Source organism: Berghia stephanieae, chromosome 1, assembly GCF_034508935.2.
Source record: "Berghia stephanieae isolate SIO BIC M18660-M18661 chromosome 1, UCSD_Bste_1.3, whole genome shotgun sequence".
Classification (NCBI taxonomy): Eukaryota; Metazoa; Mollusca; class Gastropoda; order Nudibranchia; family Aeolidiidae; genus Berghia; species Berghia stephanieae.
In genome coordinates this window covers 65,375,040-65,400,737 of record NC_088360.1, presented here as the reverse complement: position 1 = coordinate 65,400,737, position 25,698 = coordinate 65,375,040, and the positions used below count along the sequence as shown (strand labels likewise).

Below are 25,698 nucleotides of genomic sequence, written 5' to 3'. Positions count from 1 at the left end.
GCTACAGGTCTGGCTCACATATCCTCCATAGTTGCTCACATGTAGGTAAAGAGAATAACAACTGGATAACAAGGCACATTAACTCTTCCCTTCTAAGTTCCTCAACATAATCATAAAGAGCCGATAGTAACCGAATTGCCCCGTTCCAAAACGAACTTATGACAAAATATGTGAGAACCTCACGCGACTATAGAGCTGCTAGCCATTGATGTCAGAAGATATGCCCCATCAAAAATATAGATAACGATTTTTAAAAATCGCCATTCTTCCTCCAAAGCCAACGGCACATAATAACAATAAAAATCATAATTATTATTGCCTAATAATTAAGGTTCCTAAAATAAATAGCATTAAAGAGTGTAATCGATTATCCTGCAGTGCAATTGAAATAGATGCAACACCGAAGTACTCTCAGGTTGGCCATATCGCCTCTTATATAAACATCACATCATTCAACTTCAGCGATAATGCCATTGTTATGAACCAAGCAACTCCACGCCTTAATGATCCCGCGCTGTCACAACAATGGCCAAGGCCGCTTTAACTCGAAGATTCAGTAGTCAAGACTGTTCTCAATCAGTAAAACCCAGCGACATCTATATGAAGTCCTAGGTAAAACCTAGATCGTCGTGAAGAATGTGAAAGGATTTCCAGTTTCGCAGGATGTTTTCAGCTTTGATTTATATAAATTTTCCGACAAAAAACAAAACATTTTGTAGGAATTGCGATTTGGATCCCATATTATCCGCGGGTGAAAATCATTAACTTTGTACTTTGTTTGGTAAAAATCGGGGAAAATTTACGACTTTGGTGATGAAAAGTGACTTAGATATTTCAGATAAAAAATTATTGTAAACTTTTAAAAGGTATTATGAATAACTTTTAATTCAGAAAAGTGAGTGGAGCAGGCACTTATGTTGGTAACAACAAGATATGAAGTGAGTAGAAAAGTGCCAGAAGACAATAGAGAATAAATTTTTTTTTTTTTAAATTCACCCCATACACCGGAGCATACTCAATGTCTCAATCGGTTCTGTGTTATATGTTTGTGATGAGAATATTGGCTATTAAGCTTAACTGCTGGTCAAAATTACTTCGCGATGGTGGCGAACGAATCGGCGATCTCAAGAAGTGGGTGAGAGAGGGATCTAGAAATGACTTTGGGTTTGAAACGAATATTTTTGTGTTCGTGGATAGCTCACACGGTAGAGCCACGCTCTCACCTGCCAGGCGGAGTTGTCGTACCAATAAGGTCGCAGGTTCAAACCCCACCACCGCCGCGAAAATTTTTTTTATTCTCTATTGTCTTCTGGCACTTTTCTACTCACTTCATATCTTGTTGTTACCAACATAAGTGCCTGCTCCACTCACTTTTCTGAATTAAAAATTCACCCCATACACCGGAGCATACTCAATGTCTCAATCGTTTCTATGTTATATGTTTGTGATGAGAATATTGGCTATTAAGCTTAACTGCTGGTCAAAATTACTTCGCGATGGTGGCGAACGAATCGGCGATCTCAAGAAGTGGGTGAGAGAGGGATCTAGAAATGACTTTGGGTTTGAAACGAATATTTTTGTGTTCGTGGATAGCTCACACGGTAGAGCCACGCTCTCACCTGCCAGGCGGAGTTGTCGTACCAATAAGGTCGCAGGTTCAAACCCCACCACCGCCGCGAAAATTTTTTTTATTCTCTATTGTCTTCTGGCACTTTTCTACTCACTTCATATCTTGTATGAATAACTTGTAACTCCCTAATTTGTAGGTCGATTATGTCATTTGTGGTATCAATTTTATTGTAATAGAGAGATAGGAACTTCAGAGTTATTTTTTCTGATGCGAAATTATTACTATGTATTATTTAGCACCAGGAAAAATGGTTGGTAAACAACAATGTTATATTCTTTAATCAACCGACACCGTCCATTCGTGTAGAATTGTGAGTCAAGCGTATCAACGTGTTCGCCTAATCACATGCTCTCTAACTGGCCGGCCGAAACAAAGACGCTACCTCCCGGGATTACGTTATTGTTATGCAAAATATGTAACACCTTCCGCACCACAAGAGCGGTGGAAGCGATGACATCAAAGAGCTACTCAACAACGGCCTTTGGATGGCTTCGCGAGATCTAAAAACTATAACCACGAAATGTCATGTTATTCCGACTCTATCGAAGCGTCTCATCGACTCCAAGCAGCATTTTCGTACTGTTAGCAGACGATGACTCCAAGTAAAGGGAGGGGGTGTCAATAGTCAGAAGTCACGTCCGTCCAGCACCATACACAGAATCAGCACCATAGAGAAGACAGGACTAGTGGGGACAACAGGTAAGAAAACGTCACCAAAAGTGGCTAGTGAGAGGTCGAAGGCCGCCATTTTCTTGGATATGAAAACAGGGACGCTGTGCGATTTAATCTCTATATGAATGTCTTTGACTGAGCTCGATCAACCTTGATTTGTGGACGGAAAATAGCAAAAAAGGCCAGGTTTATGATGATAAACCAAATTAGACATATTAAACTACACTTTTACTTGGCTCCATTGATCGGGTTTATATTAATAACAATGGTAACAATAGAAATCAAACATACATCGACACATAGACAAAAGAGAGAGAGAGGGGCGTTTACTTGGGTCTATCTATCTATCTATCTATCTAAGCCCCTCCCACGCTGATTATTTATGACATGTGTCCAATTAAATTTACCATCCCTGGAATGACAGCGGTTCACACAATTCTTTTACGACACCATTAATCGACTCTACGCATATTAAAAAAGGCGTTCCACAAGGATCAATTCTTGGACCATTACTTTTTAACATTTTTATAAATGATATATTTTACTTTATCAGAGAGGGAAAATCATATAATTATGCTGACGATAATACCCTGTCATATTCTCATTCAAATTTCGATATGCTTTTAAAAACTATTGAAAATGAAAGCGAAATTCTTATCAAGTGGTTCGAAATAAATTGCATGCAAGCAAACCCGGACAAATTCCAGGCAATTGCAGTAGGTACAAAAACACACACAAAGAAACCCACGTTCCATATTGGAACTGCAAGTACTACATGTGAAGAAGTTGTAAAATTACTAGGGATCGACATAGACTATCAACTAAAATTTGATTTACACATTAAAACCATCTGCCGTAAAGCTTCTCAGCAATTAAATGTCTTAAAAGGGCTTGGAAAATACCTTTCAAAATTGAACAAGTTAACAATATTTCTCTCTTTTGTATTGTCAAATTTCAATTTCTGTCCACTAGCTTGGCATTTCTGTTCTAAAACAAATTGTGATAAACTTGAAAAAATACAAGAAAGAGCACTGCGTTTTATTTATGAAGATGACAAAAGATCCTACGACCAATTACTTTCAAAGGCCAAAGTCCCCTCCCTACAAATAAGACGAATGAGAACAATTGCTTTGGAAACGTTTAAAATTTTATACAAAATTGCTCCTCCTTGTCTATCTGATATGGTCATTTTGAAAAATAACAGATACAATTTTAGATATTCAAACCTCCTTGATATTCCAAGGGTCATAACAACGTCTTATGGCAAAAGATCTTTCAGATATTCTGCTGCTGTGCTTTGGAATGAACTTCCCGAGCACATCAGGAAAATTTCAAATTTGAATGTTTTCAAAAATCATATCCTCTCATGGAATGGCCAGCCATGCAAATGTAATATTTGTAATTAATCTAACCGTACAACATATATATATATATATATATATATATATATATATAATATTATGTTACTTTTCTTTGTGTGTCATGATTGGAATCTTGATGAGGGAATGTTTTAAAGAAAAATGTATTACAATGTATTTTTATGCACTATGTGTTATAACCTATGTCGGTCAAAGGCTTCTATAAGCCTGACTACATTATCTATGAAACATTTTTAAAATGCCGACAATAAATAAATATTTGAATTGAATTGAATTGAATTGAATTGAAATGAGGAGACTCAAGGAGTAGGACTCGCCTCTTTGAACCTGCTGTAAAAAGAGAGAGAGGGACATGCTTACTTGTGTCTAATTATCTATCTCAGCCTCTCCCACGCTGATTATTTATGACATGTGTCCAATTAAATTTACCATTCCTGGAACGACAGTGGTTCACACAATTCTTTTACGACTCTACGCATATTAATGAGGAGACTCAATGAGTAGGACCAGGACGCCTCTTAGAACCTGTTGTTCGGACTTCCTTGTTCATTTCACACGTACCTGTTTATGACACAATGGTGTTATTAGGAGGAATTGATTAAAAGTGAGGAGAACGTGGGAATTCCTTTCAACATTTAGGACCCGTTGATTTCAAACAATGACAGTACCATGCCAACACGTAGTTAGGTCATTCTATATGTACAACGAGTCTCTCTCTCTCTCTCTCTCTCTCTCTCTCTCTCTCTCTCTCTCTCTCTCTCTCTCTCTTTCTTTCTTTCTTTCTTTCTTTCTCTCTCTCTCTCTCTTCTCTCTCTCTCTCTCTCTCTCTCTCTCTCTCTCTCTCTCTCTCTCCTCTCTCAATCAGAGCTAGTATTAAGTGTCGTAAACGACCGTGTGAGTGACAATGATTGGGAACTCACAAAGATAGTGTCTTTTTATAACGCATTTGAACAAATTAACCCCAACCGTCGTCAGTGTGAATAAATAACTGGCGACAGGCATTGATGGATACTGTAAAACTACTACTACTACTACTACTACTACTACTACTACTACTACTACTTCTACAACTGCCATTAATTGAGCTTTATATAGCGCAATATCCACTAAATGTGCTCAAAGCGCTTTACAAGGGGTCCCTGGTCAACAGCAACATTTAACACGTAGGACGGGATATGACGCCTGTTAGGCGATATTACAATGTTTCGGACAAAGACACCGCTGTTAACGGCCAGGTACTCATTTTACACCTGAGTACGGTGAGAGAATGTGAGTAAAGAGCCTTTTCCAGGGACTCAACTATGTGCCGAGCTTGAGGCTCCAACCCAGGACCTTCCGATCCGAAAGCGAGTGTCATACCACTAGACCACATAGCCGCACCATTATTACTATTACTCTACAACCAATATTTCTACTTCTGTAACATAAAACTCAAACATTTATATAGTGTAATATCTACTTAACGTACTCAAAGCGCTGTACAAACTGGCCCATACCCAAGAGCAACACTTAACATGTAGGAGGAGACATGATATGATGCCTTTTAGGCGTTATTACATGTTTTCCACCAAGGTACCTATTTATTTAACGCCTGCGAATTGTGAGAGACTGTGAATAAAGAGAGCCTTTTCCAAGCACTCAACTATGCGCTGCTCAGATTGAGACTCGAACCCTGGAGCTCCCGGTCATACCACAAGACCACATAGGCGCACAACAGCAATAGTTGTAATAATAATAATATAATAATAATAATAATAAATATATATATATATATAATAAGTAGAGTAGTAGTATAGTAGTAGTAGATAGTAGTAGTAGTAGTAGTAGTAGTAGTGTACAGTAATGTAGTAGTAGTAGTTAGTTTATCACGATACGATACCGATAATACTGATTGTCGCTTTTGATAAGTATTGACATAATTATAGTCACCAGGTCTTAGCGTTACATATAATCGCCATGTCAAAATTAAAAACCAATGTTGGTTTGTCATTGACTGAAACAACAACATTAAACGAATTTATGTATTCGACATGCGAAAATGGTACCTTGAATAATATAATTAATACATAATAATATACTAATAAATAATAATAATAATAATAATAATAATAATAATAATAATAATAATAATAATAATAATAATAATAATAATAATAATAAAAGAGCTTTATTGTTCAAAGAAATGGAAATTTATTTTGGTCCTCATTGATGCCAATATAAAATACAGTCGTTATGAGTATAGGACAGGATCACCGGCAAAATGTCTGGACTTATCAGTTCTGAACAATGCAAATAATGTATGATTCGGGCACAGGCTCTCCGTTAATAAAGGAAACAATGAACAATGAAAAGTAAAAATAAATCTGAATGGCTAGTACCTTTTCTATCCCCCCCCCCCCCTCCCCCAACTCATCTTCTTTTCAAGCATTTTAATCCCACCCCTCCCCCACCCCACCCTTGACAAATACCCTCTCTCTACAAACTCTTCAATTAACCAATTAAAATTGACCATAATTTATATGCCCCTCCCAATTAGCTGATAAAATGACAAATCGTATTGTCCAGCAATCGGGAATCGGCGTAATAACGGTAGGTAAAATAAGCTCCTCCTACTTTGATTCTTGATGAATTTTGTGGAGACGATCAACATTTCATTTTGATGTTACATAACTATCAACCGACATTCCACATATTAATGAGAAGACACAAATAATGAAACTCACCTCTTTGAACTATCAGACCAGTCTCTCTAACAGATGATGACACATACCTAGTATTAGTAGATACTAGGTGTGAAATGTGAAGAACATGCGAAATTGCGGCATCCGTCCCTTTGATCTAACAACGTAGACAAGTCTATGTCATGTATGGTGCAAGAGAAGAACACCCTCCCACCTCTCTCTCTCTCTCTCTCTCTCTCTCTCTCTCTCTCTCTCTCTCTCTCTCTCTCTCTCTCTCTTTCACCGTTGTAGTCGTCGTCATAGTAATGGTAGTAATAGAAGTAGTGATAGTAGAAGTTTAGTAGTAGTAGTAGTAGTAGTAGTAGTAGTAGTAGTAGTAGTAGTAGAAGTAGCAGTAGTAGTAGTAGTAGTAGTAGTAGTAGTAGTAGTAGTAGTTGTAGTAGTAGTTGTAGTAGAAGTAGCAGTAGTAGTAGTAGTAGTAGTAGTAGTAGTAGTAGTAGTAGTAGTAGTAGTAGTAGTAGTAGTAGTAGTAGTAGTAGTAGAAGTAGCAGTAAAAGAAGTATAATGGATTGATAGTTGAATGGATTGATGACCAAGTTGATCGACCATGAAGTTCATACTTTCATCACACCCTCGCAGCATTTTGTTTATTTTTATCGAATTTTTGCTAACAATAACAACGCGTCTGTTCTGTCCCGAAATGCCAATGTTTACTGTTTTCTCATATAATTTTACGCTGCCAGTTTTCTGGAAACCCCGTATATAGTCAGTCTCTCTCTATTCTCGATTCATCCAATAACTGCTGACCATATTCAATTCAATGGCGGCGATTGGCCACTAAAAAGTGGCTGTTGCCCGGTCGGCCTCCTAGTCTGTGATCAGCACCGAGCAGCTTGGTTCTAAACAAAGAAAATCGGCACTATTTTTTCTTCATTCTGGCTAGACTTTGACTGCTCCAAAACTTAACCAAACCCTTAGTCCCCGATGGCAACACCCCTCATATTATGATCATGACCATAGTTTGATGTGACAACTTATTGAAGCGAGACTAATGTGAACCTCTGATGTTCTGTCCTCACGTAAAGTATAATGTCATTTCTCGTGGATCCAGGAACATCCCTACAAGAAAGAAACATGTGAAAGTCACGTTTAAGACGTAATCAGTTCCTTTGAACCCCCTAAAACAGGGGACTGAGGAACACTGGTGATGTCGGGTTGTGCAATAACATCCAACCGCGCCCTCATCGTATTCGTCCCCAATTGTGCTAAAATCATGATAATGGCTAAAATCTGTCTTGTAGCTAAGTTTCTACAACTAAACAATACATGAGCAATAAAATCCTAAAACATTTAAATAACTAAATAGAACTCATAAAAATCATAACAACTATATCATATGGCAGCTACTGAGTAGTAGTAGTAGTAGTAGTAGTAGTAGTAGTAGTAGTAGTAGTAGTAGTAGTAGTAGTAGTAGTAGTATAGTAGTAGTAGTAGTAGTAGTAGTAGTAGTAGTAGTAGTAGTAGTAGTAGTAGTAGTAGTAGTAATAGTAGTAGTAGTAGTAGTAGTAGTAGTAGTAGTAGTAGTAGTAGTAGTAGTAGTAGTAGCCGTAAGCTTCACAGTCCGAATGACGCTTGCTGAGAATTGTATGATTCAGCCATGGTCGATAAGTATAGCTGCTCTCTCCATCCATGGTGTTAATTGTTTTCATTGGTCACGGTCCTGGGCCAGAGTTTTGAGGCTGTCAAGATCTTGTTGTGACTTTAGTACGGAGGGCACTGCAGTATTTCTGAGTTCTTCGGGGATTAATTCGGCCTCACCTGAATCCAGAAATTCCTGATATGTAAAGAGATCCTGGTTCAGGGTAGTTACTATTGATGTTGGTGGTCTCTCTACATATTTGTTGCCATGAAGGAAATATTCTGTCATTGCAGTTTGGGCTGGGATGTTATCTTCTCGACGTAAGATGTGACCAAATAGTCTCGGTCGCTGTTCTTTTATTATTGTACTCAGGCGTTGGGCCCTGTTTTTTTCATAGAGATCAGTATTTGTAATTGTCTCTGGCCAATAGATTCCGATTACGCGACGTAATTGTTTGCGGTGGTATGAATTGAGACTTTCTAAGTTCTTTTTTGTGAGTCCCCAGGTTCCACAATTATATGTCAATATCGGAATAATCAGTGCCTTGTAAATCTGTATTCGTTTATTCTCACTGATTATTTTATTTCTATTCCATAAATTTTGGAGTTGGTTGAATGCATAGGTGGCCAGCTGCTTTCGTTTTCTGATGTCTTCATTTTCGTTGATCAAATTGCCTAGTTTATGTACACTTTTCCATTCATTTAAATTTCTGTTGATTTTTTGTATATTCTGTTTTGGATTGATTCACTTTCAGATTCCATGCTTCTAGGGTAGTTGATTGGCAAGTATATTTTCGCTTGATGTTCTGATTCAAAGATTAGATTTGTATCATCTGCGTATATCAATTCACAAGTGATCTTCTTTATTGGTGGTAATTTTGGTCTTAAATCTTTCAGGGCTGATTCGAGGTATATTGTGAATAGAAGGACTCAAGCTGTCCCCTTGAGGGGATCCAATTGAGGTTGATATTGTTATTAATTCTCTGCCGGATTCAAATTGTAATGTAGTATTTGATAAAAAAGTATCTTATGAACTTCAAGTGATCCTTGTCCAAGAATGAGTCAAGGATTGATAGCAACGTGGTTCTACAAATGGTGTCGAAAGCTGAACTCATATCGATTCCAAGTACGGTAAATTCTTCCTTATATTTCTCCGTTCTGGCTTTCAGCCATCGATGAATAACTATCAATTATATATATAAACGTAATAAAGATAAGAAACGGTGGTGCTCGTATAATCGTGGAAAAGGCAGGGTGTTAAATGAGGGAACTTACTTTCCATCTCCAGACACAGTGAATATACAAAAATCAATGTAACGAATTGTTTAAAACACGATACACAATAATCCACTGAAATACACTAAAGAAATAAACACATCATGAACTTAATAAAAAATACAAAAAGAAATAAAGATTCTTACAATAGCTGGGCAGTATTATAATTATCGTCACCAATACGAGAGAAAGATCAAAAATGCGTGGTATCAGTTAGACTGAAAGATTCCCTGTGATCGGTAACTGGAGGGTTCATCACTCATATGAATTCACAATTTGACCAATTGTGTTGTAGAATTATGATTATTTAACTTCTTCACCATTGTATCTCATCAGGAAGTGGAAGTGAAAGTAGATTGTTGTGTTTTTCGCATTTTTTTAGAATCGTGTTTACGAAAAACCATAGAATTAAACCAATTCCTTGCGAAAAACACAACAATACTTTCACTTCCACTTCCTGATGAGAGCTAACGCTCGATACAATGCTGTAGAAGTTAAATAATCATAATTATAGTTGAAATGTATATATATATATATATATATATATATATATATATATATATATATATATATATATATATATATATATATCCTTTCTTTAAAAAATATAGCATTGTGGAGAACATTGTGCTTATTTGAGTCAATAAAAAATTTGATACGGCGCACAACTCTACTGAAAGATTTGAAAATTAGAAATGTATTTTTTTACAGATAGATAAACAGATAACTTGATTTCCTTTTATAATTTAAAGTCAGTTTGAAAGTTCATTGAGTCAAACAGATAATATCATAAAATATGTACCGACGACACTTGGCTCCCAAAATCAACTAATTTTGACACGGTTAAAAGTTGTCAATTGCGTCATCTATTTATGATATCAAGTATTATTATTACTTCCGTTTTGTTGTTGATTTAGCGGTGATCAGTTTTGATTCTTTTTTTACTATTGGGGTTAGCTCGAGATCGAGGATATTTCTTTTTCTATTAAGGTTAGTCATAAGTCTTAGTAAAGGTGCTAGGATGTTTGTTTTTCCATAAGTTAAGTAAAGGGGAGACATTCCGAAAGCTCCTACATCCCCAGTATTCTTTAAATTTGTATTTTCACCTTGATCTTTTGTCAGGCGTTTATTTATTCAATTTGTCATGATTTTTTCTATTAGGGTTAGCTCGAGATCGGATGATTTTTTTTTCCTATTAGGGTTAGTCATAAGTATTATTAAAGTGCTAGGGTGTTTGTTTTTCCTATTGGGGTTAATTAAAGGTACTAGGTTTAATTTTTTCTTGGGGTTAGTTGAGGGAATATATTATTAAATATATTATTGGGCCACACAGAAAAATCAACCGAAGATATACCAAATTACACAGACAACGTTGTTTACCAATCTGCCCTCATTAAATGATGGTGAGTACAGTATCGAATGAAAATAGTTCTTTCCCCGCGAAATTGAGGGCTTTTTACTAGTATATATATATATATATATATATAATATATATATATATATATATATATATATATATATATATATATATATATATATATATAAAATATATATATATATATATATATATATATATATATATATATATATATATATTATATATATATATATATATATATATATATAAGTGGCGTGGGGCCATTGGATCGAATGGTGTCAGGCACCACACCAATCTTTTAAAAGTCATTAACAGCATAATTTAATTGAAAATAAAACTGAGAAATTTTAACTCCACTGTCTTTCGCCAACTCGCCAACAACATACTGCCTTTTTAGTCTCAACTCTATTCAAGATTCCGATTCACGCACTGCGCCGACTCGTGTGTTGGTGACATCACTGCGCGAATTAGTGACTGAATCAACACCGTGGTGCAAAGCAATCCGAGCTCCAGTTAATGCTCTATCCATTAGTATCGCTACAGCTGGTTGAGCGAGAAACTGGGTCGAATTATACTATCTTCAAATAGCGAAAAATCCCTCGACTTGTGCCAGGATCTGAGAGTTCCACCGTTGGACTTGGGGGATGCGCCAATCAGGGTAACTTTGGCCATCCAAAATATTACATTAACGGTCAAAAACACGGATCGTTGTCAAGTTTATTTGTAAGCAGCAAAGAAAAACAACATAAAACTTTAAAATATGACATCAAAATCCCCCCCCCCCCCACCTCTTTTTCACGATTATTGAATAAAGTAATTCTTTGCAACGAAGCATTGTGGACGAATTTACCAACCTTTTCTTGCTTGTAGTGCCGAATTGATGGTTACGTGTTTATGAGTGTTTATTTGTGTGTGTGTGTGTGTGTGTGTGTGTGTCTGTGTGTGTCTGTATGTGTGTGTGTGTGTCTGTGCGTGTGTATTTGTGTCAGTCAGAGAAAGAAAGCGAAGATTGTCAACAGTTATACTTTGGTGTGCTTTTTGATTTCTTGTGTGATTTTTTTTCTTTCTGATGCTTTAAGATCTGAATCTACCTTTTATTTGTGCAATCATTAATCGTATTCCACTGATTTCCATTATTTGAGATATACGTTGAAGTTTTGTTTTTGTTAAACAATGAATTGCAATGAATCAAGTTGACTCTTTACTTCACCGACCGTTTGGGAGATTGACACTAGATGACAAATTAGAAATAAAAAGACTAGTTCCTCACCAACTGATTTTGAACTAACACAGGTGTGGAAATCTCGAAAACGCTCTTTGTCAGTGACATGGTATGACAGACATGAATGACTCACAGACAGTTAGTTTAGAAAAAAAAACGTTTCTTTTGTTTTTATTGTCTACTTTTTACAGATACATTAAACACTGACAAATCATGGACATCTATAGGCTATAGTGACCTTAACCACTTCCATCGTATTTCTTGACCTCCTGAACGTTGTTTTAGCACCCTTAAAAGAGTCAAAAAATTTTTGCGAAATTCAATGAAACAGGAGCGGTTAAATTCGTTGATGATTCTATCAATTCACAAAACTGAAATAGATGCCATTCCAGATTTCAATAAACAAATTATAAAAAGATTTGCAGATTTTCTCTACAAGTACTAAAAGTAATTTCTGTCGTAGGTTTTTTTTTCTCTTTTGATTTACATTTATCACATATTGATTGCATTATCTACCAAATCCAATCCTTTAAATGGTGGACAAAGAATAATTACAAAGACCTTTTCACACGGGACTTGTATCTCAGTGTTGTGGCTTGTTGTTTTCATGAATTATTTGTTTTTGTGAGTTTTGTCCACTCGTAGAAACCATCGACCCTCCCCCAACCCTTCCAAAAAAAAGAGAGAGTTTTTAACATGTGCTCTCTCTCCTCTTAATCGTGTTCACTGTTTTAGGTTTTTTCTTCTTCTTCTAATCATGGCACCACCATCTGCATTAAATACGCCACGCCGCTGTATATATATATATATATATATATATATATATATATATATATATATATATATATATATATATATAGGGAGCCGAACAGGCAATTTGTTTTCTTCTTCTGCTAATCTTGGCACAACCATATGCCTTAAATACGCCACGCCGCTGTATATATATATATATATATTATATATATATATATATATATATATATATATATATATATATATATATATATATATATATATATATATATATATATATATATATATATAGGGAGCCGAACAGGCAATTTGTAGCTCCTGTTTTTATTGCATATTTGGTTCCGAATGGCTAATTAGAAGAATAAATAAAGCATTGTGAAACTTATTAAACATCACATCTTTATCAATTTTTCAAATTTCATAAAACCTCTTAATATTCAAACAATCTTTCACGCATTTGAATTTAAAAGGTAAAAATCAAAACAAATTAAATGCACATTCCACAAAAATGCCATATGTCAAAATAAAAACTAAAATTAATCTTTTAATATCAGAATTTGAGCATACCTTGTCATCATCCACTTTGCTTCGATGGAGTCTGAATACCTTAAGTGTTTTACAAGCAGCCACACATTGGGACAATTGTAGACAATCTCTGGCTGTGAACTGGAATAAATTCCATTCAAAGTTCATTCCACAATCTTTCACGCCATAGGTCAAGTGAAGTTCCTCCAAATAGGGCAGTTGCTTGAGAACAGGTTCAAAGTTAAAATGGTCACATTCTGGCTCATCTCCAGCATCACTGCCTGCATCAGATTGATCATCAAAATCGGGGCCTTTTGGAGCCTCACGAACAGGAGGCAACAATTGACGGACATCAAGTTTTTTAATGAAATTAGCAGAAAATTTAAGAGTTTCCTCCAGCTGTTCTGGATTTGTTGTTTCCGGGACAAACAATTCGATGATTTGTTGCAGGTTTTTTTCAAAATACATACGTTTCCAGCTGTTCCCATAGGCAGACATATCACAAATCTCCCAACGAGCTTTGCAGCATCTTTGCCAGAATCCTTCATCATCCACAAGCAGAGCTGTGACTTTTAGAGGCAAATCTGTTGAAATTTTCTCCAATACACTCTTTTGGTGTTTTGAAAGAAGATCTTTCAATACATGAGAATTATCTGAGGAAATAGATGAAAAAGAGTGTCATTCACATTAAGACTAAATATGACTTCTATTATTTCTTCTATTAGACTAAATTTCCTAAAATAAAAATAAAAATTACTAATTAATACACTTTGGCGCTACTTTTGAAAGAAATCTATCTAAACATCATATGTATAAATTCCATATGTTATATTGATGGTTTCGGACTCCATTGTTTCTTTCTAATGGCTCAACTGTACAGTCTGCTGCTTCGCACCAGAAAGATACCTAGAACTAATGGCGAATTGATAAGAATAAGCAGAGAGTTGTCTTTTATGCGAAACGGCGACGAAGTGTGTGAGTGGCTATGTGTTTCATGAATGTGTATTATACTGCATACACACATGCAGTGTCGATAGATACACATGATACACAGAAATGGTCAATATCACAGTAAGTAATCAGTGGTCGAAATCATCGGGCGCAATTTTTTTTAAATAAAATAAAATAAAACCTTTATTTACTTTTTTTTACGTTGGTTGGGTGAAATTAGTTCGAGGAAACCGTATTCGAGGTAAAACTTGGTTCGAGGAAGGAATGGAATGATTACAAAGAATAATAAGGGAAAAATTCGGGACATTCGAGTTTGAGGAAACTGTGTGTTCGAGGAAACCGGCCGTTTTCAAAATAACGCCAAATTCGAGTCCTCCAATTTTTAAAAAGTCAAGTATTTCCAACATCCTCATTATTTTGTGTATGCTTTCTGTGATATGCATGGGACATAAAATTGTAATAACAGGTCTTAATGAGTTTTCATTGGTCACTAATTCAAGTATTTGTGAATTACAATCTACATGTGACTCATTCCTGTTACGCTTAAAAAAATATGTCACATTACATAATTTAACACATTTTTGGACAACTATTGAAATAAAACATTGAAAAACAATAAACACAGAGCATTGATACTAATTTTGACAACAAAATGACATTTATTGTTTTACAAAAGGCATTCAGAAATCAGTTTTTGAAAACAAAGGATATTATTTGAGCAATCATCATCTCCAAAAATTTATAGGAAAATGACAAAAATAAAAATTGTTTACCAGAGTCCAGGTATATAAGTGTTAAACCACCACAAATAATATTTCCTTTCAAGTATTTATATTTAGCATGAAAAACATGAAAAAGTCATTCTTAACAGGAATGAGTTTGTGTAACAGGAATGAGTGGACGTAACAGGAATGAGTTTTCTGTTACAGGAATGAGTAATTACAACATATTAATTCGAAAGGATTATAAATTCAATACGCTTAGTGATTGAAACTCAGAAGGGGAACAAAATGGTTAGGGGCTTATGTTGGTAGAGACCCGCAAAAGAGCACCAACATTGTTTGTTAAATTCAGGATACTCTTTCGTTGCAGTTCGGAATGTTTGGATAAACAGACAAAAGAGGCATTTTTAAAACAATGGAAAGAGCGAGAAGCTACCACATACCCATGTATGATTTTGGTTTACTTAATGACATAACGTCCAGTTTGAACAATTCTTCCAGGGTATCTTTATCATTTGTGTGAACATCGGGAATATAAAGGTCCAAGTTTGTGACAAAAATTCAACAACTGTCTGGATGTTGTCATTGAGTGAAGCAAGGTTTGAATCTGACAAATAATGGTCCTTGTATAAAGCCAGCTCTTGTATCAATCTTACTCGTATTTCGTCTGTTTGTGTGTCTTTGCCAAATGCATACACTGCACCACTGGCAGGCAGGCAATCCCCATCGGCCCTCAGCTTGACAGGAAATAACTGTTTCCCATCACTCAGAGATCTAGGTATATTATTTGAAATTAAATGTGTACACCTATTGTCAATACCAATGCGAGTTTTGATTACACTTCTGCTGGCCCCAACTATTTCACAAACACGTAATGCTTGATTTTCACATTCATCAACCACTTCATCAAATGATTTCCATTCATTCAATCTTTGATAAAACCATTGTAATCGATTTCAGTCGGCATCACCTTAATGTCTATGTCATCTTGGTAATGTTCATCACTTGATTCACTGTTTAAGTCAACCGGTGCAACTTCATTCATGACTCCATCATTACCTTTGAAAACCTGTTGCTTCAAATCACTTTGTAGAAATGAATGAAATTTAATTGATGTGACCAACAACATTAGTGAACATTCTTGACTCCTTTTCTCCAAAGCGCTGAAGCAAGCATGTTAATGTTTTCACATTTTTTACATGCACATGTTTCACTGTCCCTTTTTCTTGGAGTAACAACCCAAAATGGCTTAAGTCGGTAGAATGAAGAAAATGACACGTATGGGTCGCAAGAGATGTATCGCTTGTACAAATGTGACATTGTATCACATATTAGTCTTCTTTGTTTCTTGACTTTATTTCTTGTTTTTGTATTTCTCTTTCCTGGAGCTAATTTAGAATTGTCACCTTTCAGGAAAAAATCTCTTACTATTTGCTTGACAAGATCTGGAAATTTTGGAGGCATTTGACGTCGTTTCCGAATTTTTCAAAGAGTTTATATTTTTTGAGAGTCATACCAGCTGCCAGATGTTTCACGGATGTGTACATGTGCCTTCTGTTCCTCAAATGTTTGATGTCTTATAGGAATGCAAAATGATTTTGTAATGTTCTTTTCACTGTTTTGTTTTTTCTGCTATCTTTCAAAAGTTTTTCTAGTTTTTGATCGGGGTGTCAACGAAAGTTTTTTTTTATTTTTAATGACCTGTCCAAGAGCTTTTTGTACTTTTCGGATTTCTCTTTCGATTGTGAAAGAGAGGACAGCCTTTTCACTTCTTCAAGACTTTGGTTTTTCAACATTTAGGTTTCATTGGCTGTTTTAGTAGTTTGATATCTTTGACGAGAGACATACTGGAGTGGAGATTTTGAGTGTGAGGATGGAGTGTAACTCAGGTCAAGATTTTGCTGTCTCCGGTTTGTCGTGTGTGTGTGATAATTTTTCATCCAATTCTTTCTCTGTTTGCGTTGTTCTCTTGGTGTCTTATCTTTTATGGACTTTTTCTTTCCATTCGATTTGTCGCTCTGGTATTTGTCTTGTTCTTTTTTAAGATTAACAGCACGTCGAATAGGAACTCCATCTCGTCTTTGACGGTAAAGTTGTTGCTCTCGGCTGACATCATGGCTTTTTTTGGCCTTTGTGATAAGAAAACAAAATAAAACAATCGTTACAACAAAGCTATGACCCTTGAAAATGGACAATAATATCAAGTTACATTTCGCCACCCTCATTCCTATTACAAAACAAGGTGTAACATGAATAAAGTCAAGAAACAAAGAAGACTATTATGTGATACAATGTCACATTTGTACAAGCGATACCGGGCCGTTAAAATCATAGTAATCATCTAAAATGTATCTGAGCCTAACAGGCAACAAACTATGTTTGGACATTAGGCATTTGGTATTGGCAAGGTAACTTTGCACTAAAAATAGTCTTTCAGCAATGGAAGAAATTAATATGTAAACAATAAAAATTGTTTTTAATGGTAACGTTGTAACAATGAATGTTACCACTTTAATGGACATAGGCCTGTAACACTTCAGTGGTTTACAAAACACTTTACCAAACACATCCTTATGAAACAAAAGAATATGCTATGAATCGATAAACCATGTGGAGGCGCCGTGGCCGAGTGGTTACCGAAAGGGACTCCCGACTGGGAGATAACAGGTTCGAAAACCTCCACAACCATAGAGTGGTTTCCTTAATCAAGGAAATTCATTCCAGTTGCTTCACTTTGCTTCACCCAGATGTATATCATGGTACCAGTGCTGTTGGGGAATGTAATTTGCTATAGACCAACCTCGTATTCATAAGTTAAATGTCTGTTTCATGCTACAGCAACAGGGATAAGCTCCGATTCTATGGGCCATTATGCTCCAAAGGACTTAGTGACAATAAAACATGTGTTTCATTTTATGAAAGTTCACATTCCTCATTCCTGTTACTCATTCCTGTTATGTTTTCCTCATTCCTGTTACATCCCTCATTCCTGTTACAAAACAAGGTGTAACAGGAATGAGTGTAACAGGGATGAGTTTATCTCGCTTCGATTCATACTATCCCTAAAATATGATTTACTCCAACATTAAAGTATGACTATTATTTAGAGCCTTAAAAAAGCTATAAACTGATACTTTTTATTTTTAATACAAGTTCTAATTTAAATAACAAGCCCTGGTAACAGGAATGAGGGTCATGGTCTAATGTTGAACATTACTCACCATTCTTGAAGCGGTGTTGAACTGGAAATCACACTGAATGAAAAAAAACATGTGTTTGTAGTTTCGGCCGTGATGGAAAAGGGGTAGCTACGGCGAGAAAACATTGTTAGTTGCACTTCTATTGTTAAGAGGATTTTAATTGGTTAATTTTCACTGCCGTTACAGGAATGAGTAGCCCCCTTGGGGACAGACTTTATTAATATATAATAAAACTTTTAAAAGTCTGATTGTTACAAACTTTTATGAGGATGTTAGAAGATGGCAATTTGCATCAGGTGAATTCATAGGTGTATACAACAAGAGACTCCATTTTGTTAAAAATTCGACTTAAAGCCATCATGCAAAAAAAAGGACAGGGTATTTTCCTCTACCCCAGTCAATACAAAACGTCATATCTATCCTGAATCTCTCTCGATTTTCGTTTTTTTACGTTTCATACAAGTTAGTAATGTGTAGTGAGACTGTGTAAGCAAGTATTTGCTAACAATATATGCATCAAATATTTCAAAGATCCAATTATCGTCACAGGACAGGAATTTGGCAGTTTTTTTAAAAAGGCCGAAACCGTGTTCGAGGAAACTGTGCTGGAGTGTATAATATTGGTCATTCGCCTCCCGACTCACGTTGAGAGCACAAGTATTTCAATAAAGTATTGCTTACTATTAGATAGTAAAATTTAATAGTGTTATTTCTTCTTTATTTGACAGTGACGCATCTTCCTAGTTAGGACCCAATACATCCCTACCTTGCGTATTGCGCTTTGAGAAAGCCCACTACAACTCTAGCACAAAATAAACACTCTCTCTCTCTCTCTCTCTCTCTGTCTCTCTCTCTCCCTCTCTCTCTCTCTCTCTCTCTCTCTCTCTCTCTCTCTTCACAATATTCGTTACAGCCACGCCACTATAATTACAACCACACAAAGAGAGCATCTGACTGCAAGAAGCCTGAGACGCTCCTGCTAAAACAGCAACATATACTCAACACCAATTCCCAAGATATCATATGTATCCCAAAATACAACATTACAGCATCCTTATTTTCTGAAGATATTACACATAGCATCTTCAAAATCAAATTGATCACAAAGCTTCTTACTTTCAAAGTTGCTGACAATGTGCTTTACAACAAGTTCATTCAGGAGAGGAACCGTGGCAAGAGACCATTCGGGATCTTCAGCAATAATTCTCCTCATATTCCTCCAGTCCCCAGCTCTGTTATCCTGTGCATTTTCATCTGGATTGATTTCATCCATTCCTTTTTTGGCACTTGATGAACTTTTGACAGAATTAACAGATTCAGCTCGGGATGGAGGTTTTGAGCTTGTTTTGGGTACGCCATCCTGCTGACTTTCACTGATGCTTGTTGGCTTTTCCTCCTCTCCACCTGGAGCAGTTGCATCATCCTGTGCCTCTGACATGGTTTCTAAAAATAACAGAAATATCATTGAGAACGATTGTTGTGAAAAGAATGATATGGCTAGACTAATTTTCAAAAGGGAAAGAAGCGCATCAGATTTTAAACTAGCAAGAATGTCGCATCTGTTGCCAATTGAGCAAAGAATGAAATCCAAAATTTGCACACTAGTCCACAAGGCAAAATAGTTAATACAGCTCCCGATGCATAAAATACATAATCAATCTGTACACTCCAACAAGAAACAAACGAAAAATATATGAAAAAGATATTCTAGTAACTGTTATAACACTCCACAAAGTCGATGAACAATTATATATTTTCTAAGCCGCCCCCCCCCCCCCCTTCCATTTCTGTAATTCTCCCCCAAAATCTGTCAGAGGAATTGTATGGGGCAGACTTTTTAACAGAATGCTTGAAAACGTGTTTTAATTGATTGTTTAAATATATAGCTGAAGCCTCTTACGTGTTTATTTGAAGGTAGTCTAAATTGTCTTTACTTTCGAGGAGTTTCTTGTACATGCTATGATTCTGTGTGGCACTTTGAGCTCATTGTAAAACGGAGTAAAGTTCTTTCTAAGCACTGATTGATTTTATTATTATAATTTCTTCGATATAGAATGGGAGCAGTGTTGGAGCGACTGACATGCTCTAATAATCACAACCACTACCATGGAAATAAACGTTAAATTAAGAGAAGTGGATGGACCAGGCACATATCTTAAGAATAACAAGAAATGAAGTGAGCAGAAACGTGCCAGAAGGCAATAGAGAATAAAAACATTGCGGCAATTGGGATTCAAACCCTTGAACCGACTGTTACGGCACCTCTGTCTGACCACAAGAGGGATGTTTTACAATTGATGCCATCCACCATTTTTTTAAAATGTGGTTTCAAACATGGTTACAATCTCGAGTCCCTCTCGTGACTTCTTGGGGTCAAGAGGTCATCACACAAAGACTATGAAAGTTTGTTGGCGAGCTGACAGTTAAGCTTATGGGATGTATTCTCAACATAAACAGATAACACAGGGATGATTGAGACTTTGAGTAAGCTCCAACATTTGGTGAATATTAATTCAGAAAAGTGATTGGAGAGTGAGGCACTTACGCAACCCTCTCATTGCCAGTGGAGGAGTCATATGAGTCGGGCTGTGGGTTTAAATCCCCATTGCAGCAAAGTTTTTATTCTCGATTGTTTGCTGGCACTTTTCTACTCACGTCATTTCTTGTAATTATCAACATAAGTGCCTGCTCCGCTCATTTATTTACCAAAAATCGGAGCTTACCCAGGGCATTCACACCGGGCAGATTCACCCGCTCGCTACAGCCGAGTGTGTAGGCCATTGCTTTGCATCAAATTTTACAAGCATGGATCACCGTAATCCCGGCATTGTGTTAGATGCAACTGCATTAATTAATTATGGTCTGTGTGTTGGGGTTGGGGGGGGGGTGGTAGGTGGTCTATAAGAAAGTGCACAATGTCTTTGTACTTACTTTCGCAACGTATTATGTTAAGAATGTCAAGTCTTCAAAGAGAAGTAAAGTAAAAGAGAGATGAGGAATATATTAGTGCGGGGCGGTCCTTGGCAAGCTTAAGGACCACGGTCCTACGGTCCTTGGGAAATGAAGACCGCAAGGACCGGTCTCTAGACCGGTCCGTTCATTCTTGAACCGTTAAAGACCGCTACACGATGAAAACCGTGGCCTACAGGAGTAAAACACACGGAGTAGTCACACTAATTTCAAATTGTAACCTAATTAGAGAAGAGGGGTGATGCCTTCTTTATTTGCTCACCGTACTTCATTGTTACTTCGATAATTTAATAAAATTTGAAATTTATCCCCATTAACGGAGATAATGGCATCGCCCAAGGCGTTGATCGAGTTGTTCGTGGCGTTGATACACACACGAAACTCCTACCCCCCCCCCCCCCCCCCCCCCCACACACACACACACATTAGAGGGCAGCGAGCATTGAAGAGTAGTGCCGCGCTGAGGACCGGACCGAGGACTGGTCCCACTGTCTTTTAGCTGTGAACCGTGGTCCAGTCCCAAAGAGGAAGACCGCCGGCGGTCCTCACTTCTTATCACCTTTCAACGGTCTCGCGCCATACTACTTCCCCAGCGATTCGTTGCCTCGGTCCTTTGCCTATCTTCCACCAATCACCACCCATCCCACTTAATTAATCGCACCCACCCCCCTTTGCCATACACTAAACGACACAGACGACCATAGAGGCAGACGACCACCTCCCTCCACTCCGCAAACCGCCCTTTCGTGTGTGAGATGGGGGGAACAGGAGGCGCACGCCTTGGACGATTCCATTATACGGGGTAAATTTCAAAATTTACTACACCATAATGATCGCAATGACAATGATCTATGATGAAGGCATGACCCCTCTTCTCTAATGGGTTATTGTTTGAAATGTATGTGACTACTAAAGATGTGTGTGTGTGTGTGTGTGTGTGTGTCGAACCTAGCAAGTTGCAAGTCTGATTTTTTGTTTTCTTTTGTCCATCTCTTGTCGCCACTCCTTTCTATCGCATTGTTGTCATTTAAAATAATACAATAATATTAAAATTTCGTTTGGTGTTTTAACTAATCAAGTAATATGAGTTTCATTAGTTTCTTCCGTCCAAAAAAAACAGTTATAACGTCTGTATTTTTAAAAGGTCCAATAGAATATTTGGGGACCCCGATAGCTCAGTTGATAGAGCACTCTCTTTATACGCAAAGGGCCAGAGATCGATCCCGGGTGCAGTCGATTTTTTTCTGAATCCCTGTCTACTCAGCAATGAATGGGTAGCTGAGTTTGTTAGATCTGGCGAAAAGTCACCATCGACCCCTCTTATCACCTCATCCACCCCCTCTTATTATAACTTCACGTCTCTCTCTTACTCTTCAATGCTCGCTGCCCTCTAATGTGTGTGTGTGTGGGGGGGGGGGGGGGGTAGGAGTTGCGTGTGTGTATCAACGCCACGAACAACTCGATCAACGCCTTGGGCGATGCCATTATCTCCGTTAATGGGGATAAATTTCAAATTTTATTAAATTATCGAAGTAACAATGAAGTACGGTGAGCAAATAAAGAAGGCATCACCCCTCTTCTCTAATTAGGTTACAATTTGAAATTAGTGTGACTACTCCGTGTGTTTTACTCCTGTAGGCCACGGTTTTCATCGTGTAGCGGTCTTTAACGGTTCAAGAATGAACGGACCGGTCTAGAGACCGGTCCTTGCGGTCTTCATTTCCCAAGGACCGTAGGACCGTGGTCCTTAAGCTTGCCAAGGACCGCCCCGCACTATTGAAGAGTAAGAGAGAGACGTGAAGTTATAATAAGAGGGGGTGGATGAGGTGATAAGAGGGGTCGATGGTGACTTTTCGCCAGATCTAACAAACTCAGCTACCCATTCATTGCTGAGTAGACAGGGATTCAGAAAAAAATCGACTGCACCCGGGATCGATCTCTGGCCCTTTGCGTATAAAGAGAGTGCTCTATCAACTGAGCTTTCGGGGTCCCCAAATATTCTATTGGACCTTTTAAAAATACAGACGTTATAACTGTTTTTTTTTTTGGACGGAAGAAACTAATGAAACTCATATTACTTGATTAGTTAAAACACCAAACGAAATTTTAATATTATTGTATTATTTTAAATGACAACAATGCGATAGAAAGGAGTGGCGACAAGAGATGGACAAAAGAAAACAAAAAATCAGACTTGCAACTTGCTAGGTTCGACACACACACACACACACACACACACACACACACACATCTTTAGTAGTCACATACATTTCAAACAATAACCCATTAGAGAAGAGGGGTCATGCCTTCATCATAGATCATTGTCATTGCGATCATTATGGTGTAGTAAATTTTGAAATTTACCCCGTATAATGGAATCGTCCAAGGCGTGCGCCTCCTGTTCCCCCCATCTCACACACGAAAGGGCGGTTTGCGGATTGGAGGGAGGTGGGTCGCTCTTGGTCTGTGTCGTTTAGTGTATGGCAAAGGGGGGTGGGTGCGATTAATTAAGTGGGATGGGTGGTGATTGGTGGAAGATAGGCAAAGGACCGAGGCAACGAATCGCTGGAGAAGTAGTATGGCGCGAGACCGTTGAAAGGTGATAAGAAGTGAGGACCGCCGGCGGTCTTCCTCTTTGGGACTGGACCACGGTTCACAGCTAAAAGACCGTGGGACCGGTCCTCGGTCCGGTCCTCAGCGCGGCACTAGAATATATATAGGTGGAAGAGATTGAGGCAGACGTACAGACACGCACACACACACACACACACACACACACGCGCGCGTGCGCACAGATAGATAGACAAAGAGAGAGAGAGAGAGAGAGAAAGAGAGAGAGAAAGAGAGAGAGAGAGAGAGAGAGAGAGAGAGAGAGAGAGATGATGTCGTGGTGGTTGTAGTACTAGTGGTAGTGATGAAGATGTGGTGGAGGTGGCTGGAGTAGTAGTGGTAATGATGATGATGTGGTGGTGGTGGTGGTTGTAGTAGTAGTGGTAACGATGATGATTTGGTGGTTGTTGGTTGTAGTAGTAGTGGTCGTGGTGATGGTGTGGTGCTGGTTGTAGTAGCAGTGGTAGTAATGATGATGTGGTGGTTGTAGTATTAGTAGTAGTTGTAATGATGATGATATGGTGGTGGTGTAGTAGTTGTGGTAGTGATAATGATGTGGTGTTGGTGGTTGTAGTAGTAGTGGTAGTGATGAAGATGTGATGGTGGTGGTTATAGTAGTAGTGGTAACGATGATGATGTGGTGGTGGTGGTTGTAGTAGTTGTGGTCGTGATGATGATGTGGTGGTGGTGGTTGTAGTAGCAGTGGTAGTGATGATGATGTGGTGGTGATGGGTAGTAGTAGTGGTAGTGATGATGGTGCTTGTAGTAGTAGTAGTGATGATGATGTGGTGGTGGTTGTAGTAGTGGTGGTAGTGATGATGATGTGGTGGCGATGGTAGTAGTAGTAGTAGAAGTAGTAGTAGTAGTAGTAGTAGTAGTAGTAGTAGTAGTAGTAGTAGTAGTAGTAGTAGTAGTAGTAGTAGTAGTAGTAGTAGTAGTAGTAGTAGTAGTAGTAGTAGTAGTAGTAGTAGTAGTATTAGTAGTGCTGGTATGATGTGGTGGTGGTTGTAGTTGTAGTAGTGATAGTGATGATGATGTGGTGGTAGTGGCTGCAGTAGAAGTGGTAATGATGATGTCGTGGTGGGGTTGTATTAGTAGTGGTAGTAATGATGATGATGTGGAGGTTGTGGTGGCGCTTGTAGTAGTGGTGGTAGTGATGATGTGGTGGTTGTAGTAGTAGTGGTGACGATGATGTGTTGGTGGTGTTGGTGGTTGTAGTAGTAGTGATGATGATGATGTAGTGGTGGTGGTTGTAGTAGTAGTTGTAGTGATGATGATATGGTAGTGGTGTAGTAGTTGTGGTAGGGATAATGATGTGGTGTTGGTGGTTGTAGTAGTAGTGGTAGTGATGAAGATGTGATGGTGGTGGTTATAGTAGTAGTGGTAACGATGATGATGTGGTGGTGGTGGTTGTAGTAGTTGTGGTCGTGATGATGATGTGGTGGTGGTTGTAGTAGTAGTGGTAGTGATGATGATGTAGTGGCGGTGTTTGTAGAAGTTGTGATAATTATGATAATGTGGTGGTGGTGGTTGTAGTAGCAGTGGTAGTGATGATGATGTGGTGGTGATGGGTAGTAGTAGTGGTAGTGATGATGAGGTGATGATGGTGCTTGTAGTAGCAGTAGTGATGATGATGATGATGATGTGGTGGTGGTTGTAGTAGTGTTGGTAGTGATGATGATGTGGTGGCGATGGTAGTATTAACAGTAGTAGTAGTAGTAGTAGTAGTAGTAGTAGTAGTAGTAGTAGTAGTAGTAGTAGTAGTAGTAGTAGTAGTGCTGGTATGATGTGGTGGTGGTTGTAGTTGTAGTAGTGATAGTGATGATGATGTGGTGGTAGTGGCGCATTAGAAGTGGTAATGACGATGTCATGGTGGTGGTTGTATTAGTAGTGGTAGTAATGATGATGATGTGGAGGTTGTGGTGGCGCTTGTAGTAGTGGTGGTAGTGATGATGTGGTGGTTGTAGTAGTAGTGGTGACGATGATAAAGGTGGTGATGTTTGTCGTTGTAGTTGTAGTGATGATGATGTAGTGGTGGTGGTTGTAGAAGTAGTAGTAGTAGTAGTAGTAGTAGTAGTAGTAGTAGTAGTAG

The 25,698-nt window shown here is 37.8% G+C and overlaps 1 protein-coding gene across 1 annotated transcript in view; it reads right to left on the bottom strand.

Moving 5' to 3' along the window:
- The window catches only part of LOC144979571 (dynein regulatory complex subunit 5-like), a 44,386-nt gene that overhangs the window by 13,840 nt on the left and 4,848 nt on the right, over nt 1–25,698 (bottom strand). The window contains exons 2-3 of the mRNA XM_078926313.1: nt 19,143–19,469; nt 13,196–13,806 (exon numbers count right to left, since the gene is read on the bottom strand). Coding sequence (XP_078782439.1) covers nt 13,196–13,806; nt 19,143–19,464 — 933 coding nt within the window. The 5' untranslated portion in view covers nt 19,465–19,469. The remainder of the gene's footprint in view (nt 1–13,195; nt 13,807–19,142; nt 19,470–25,698) is intronic.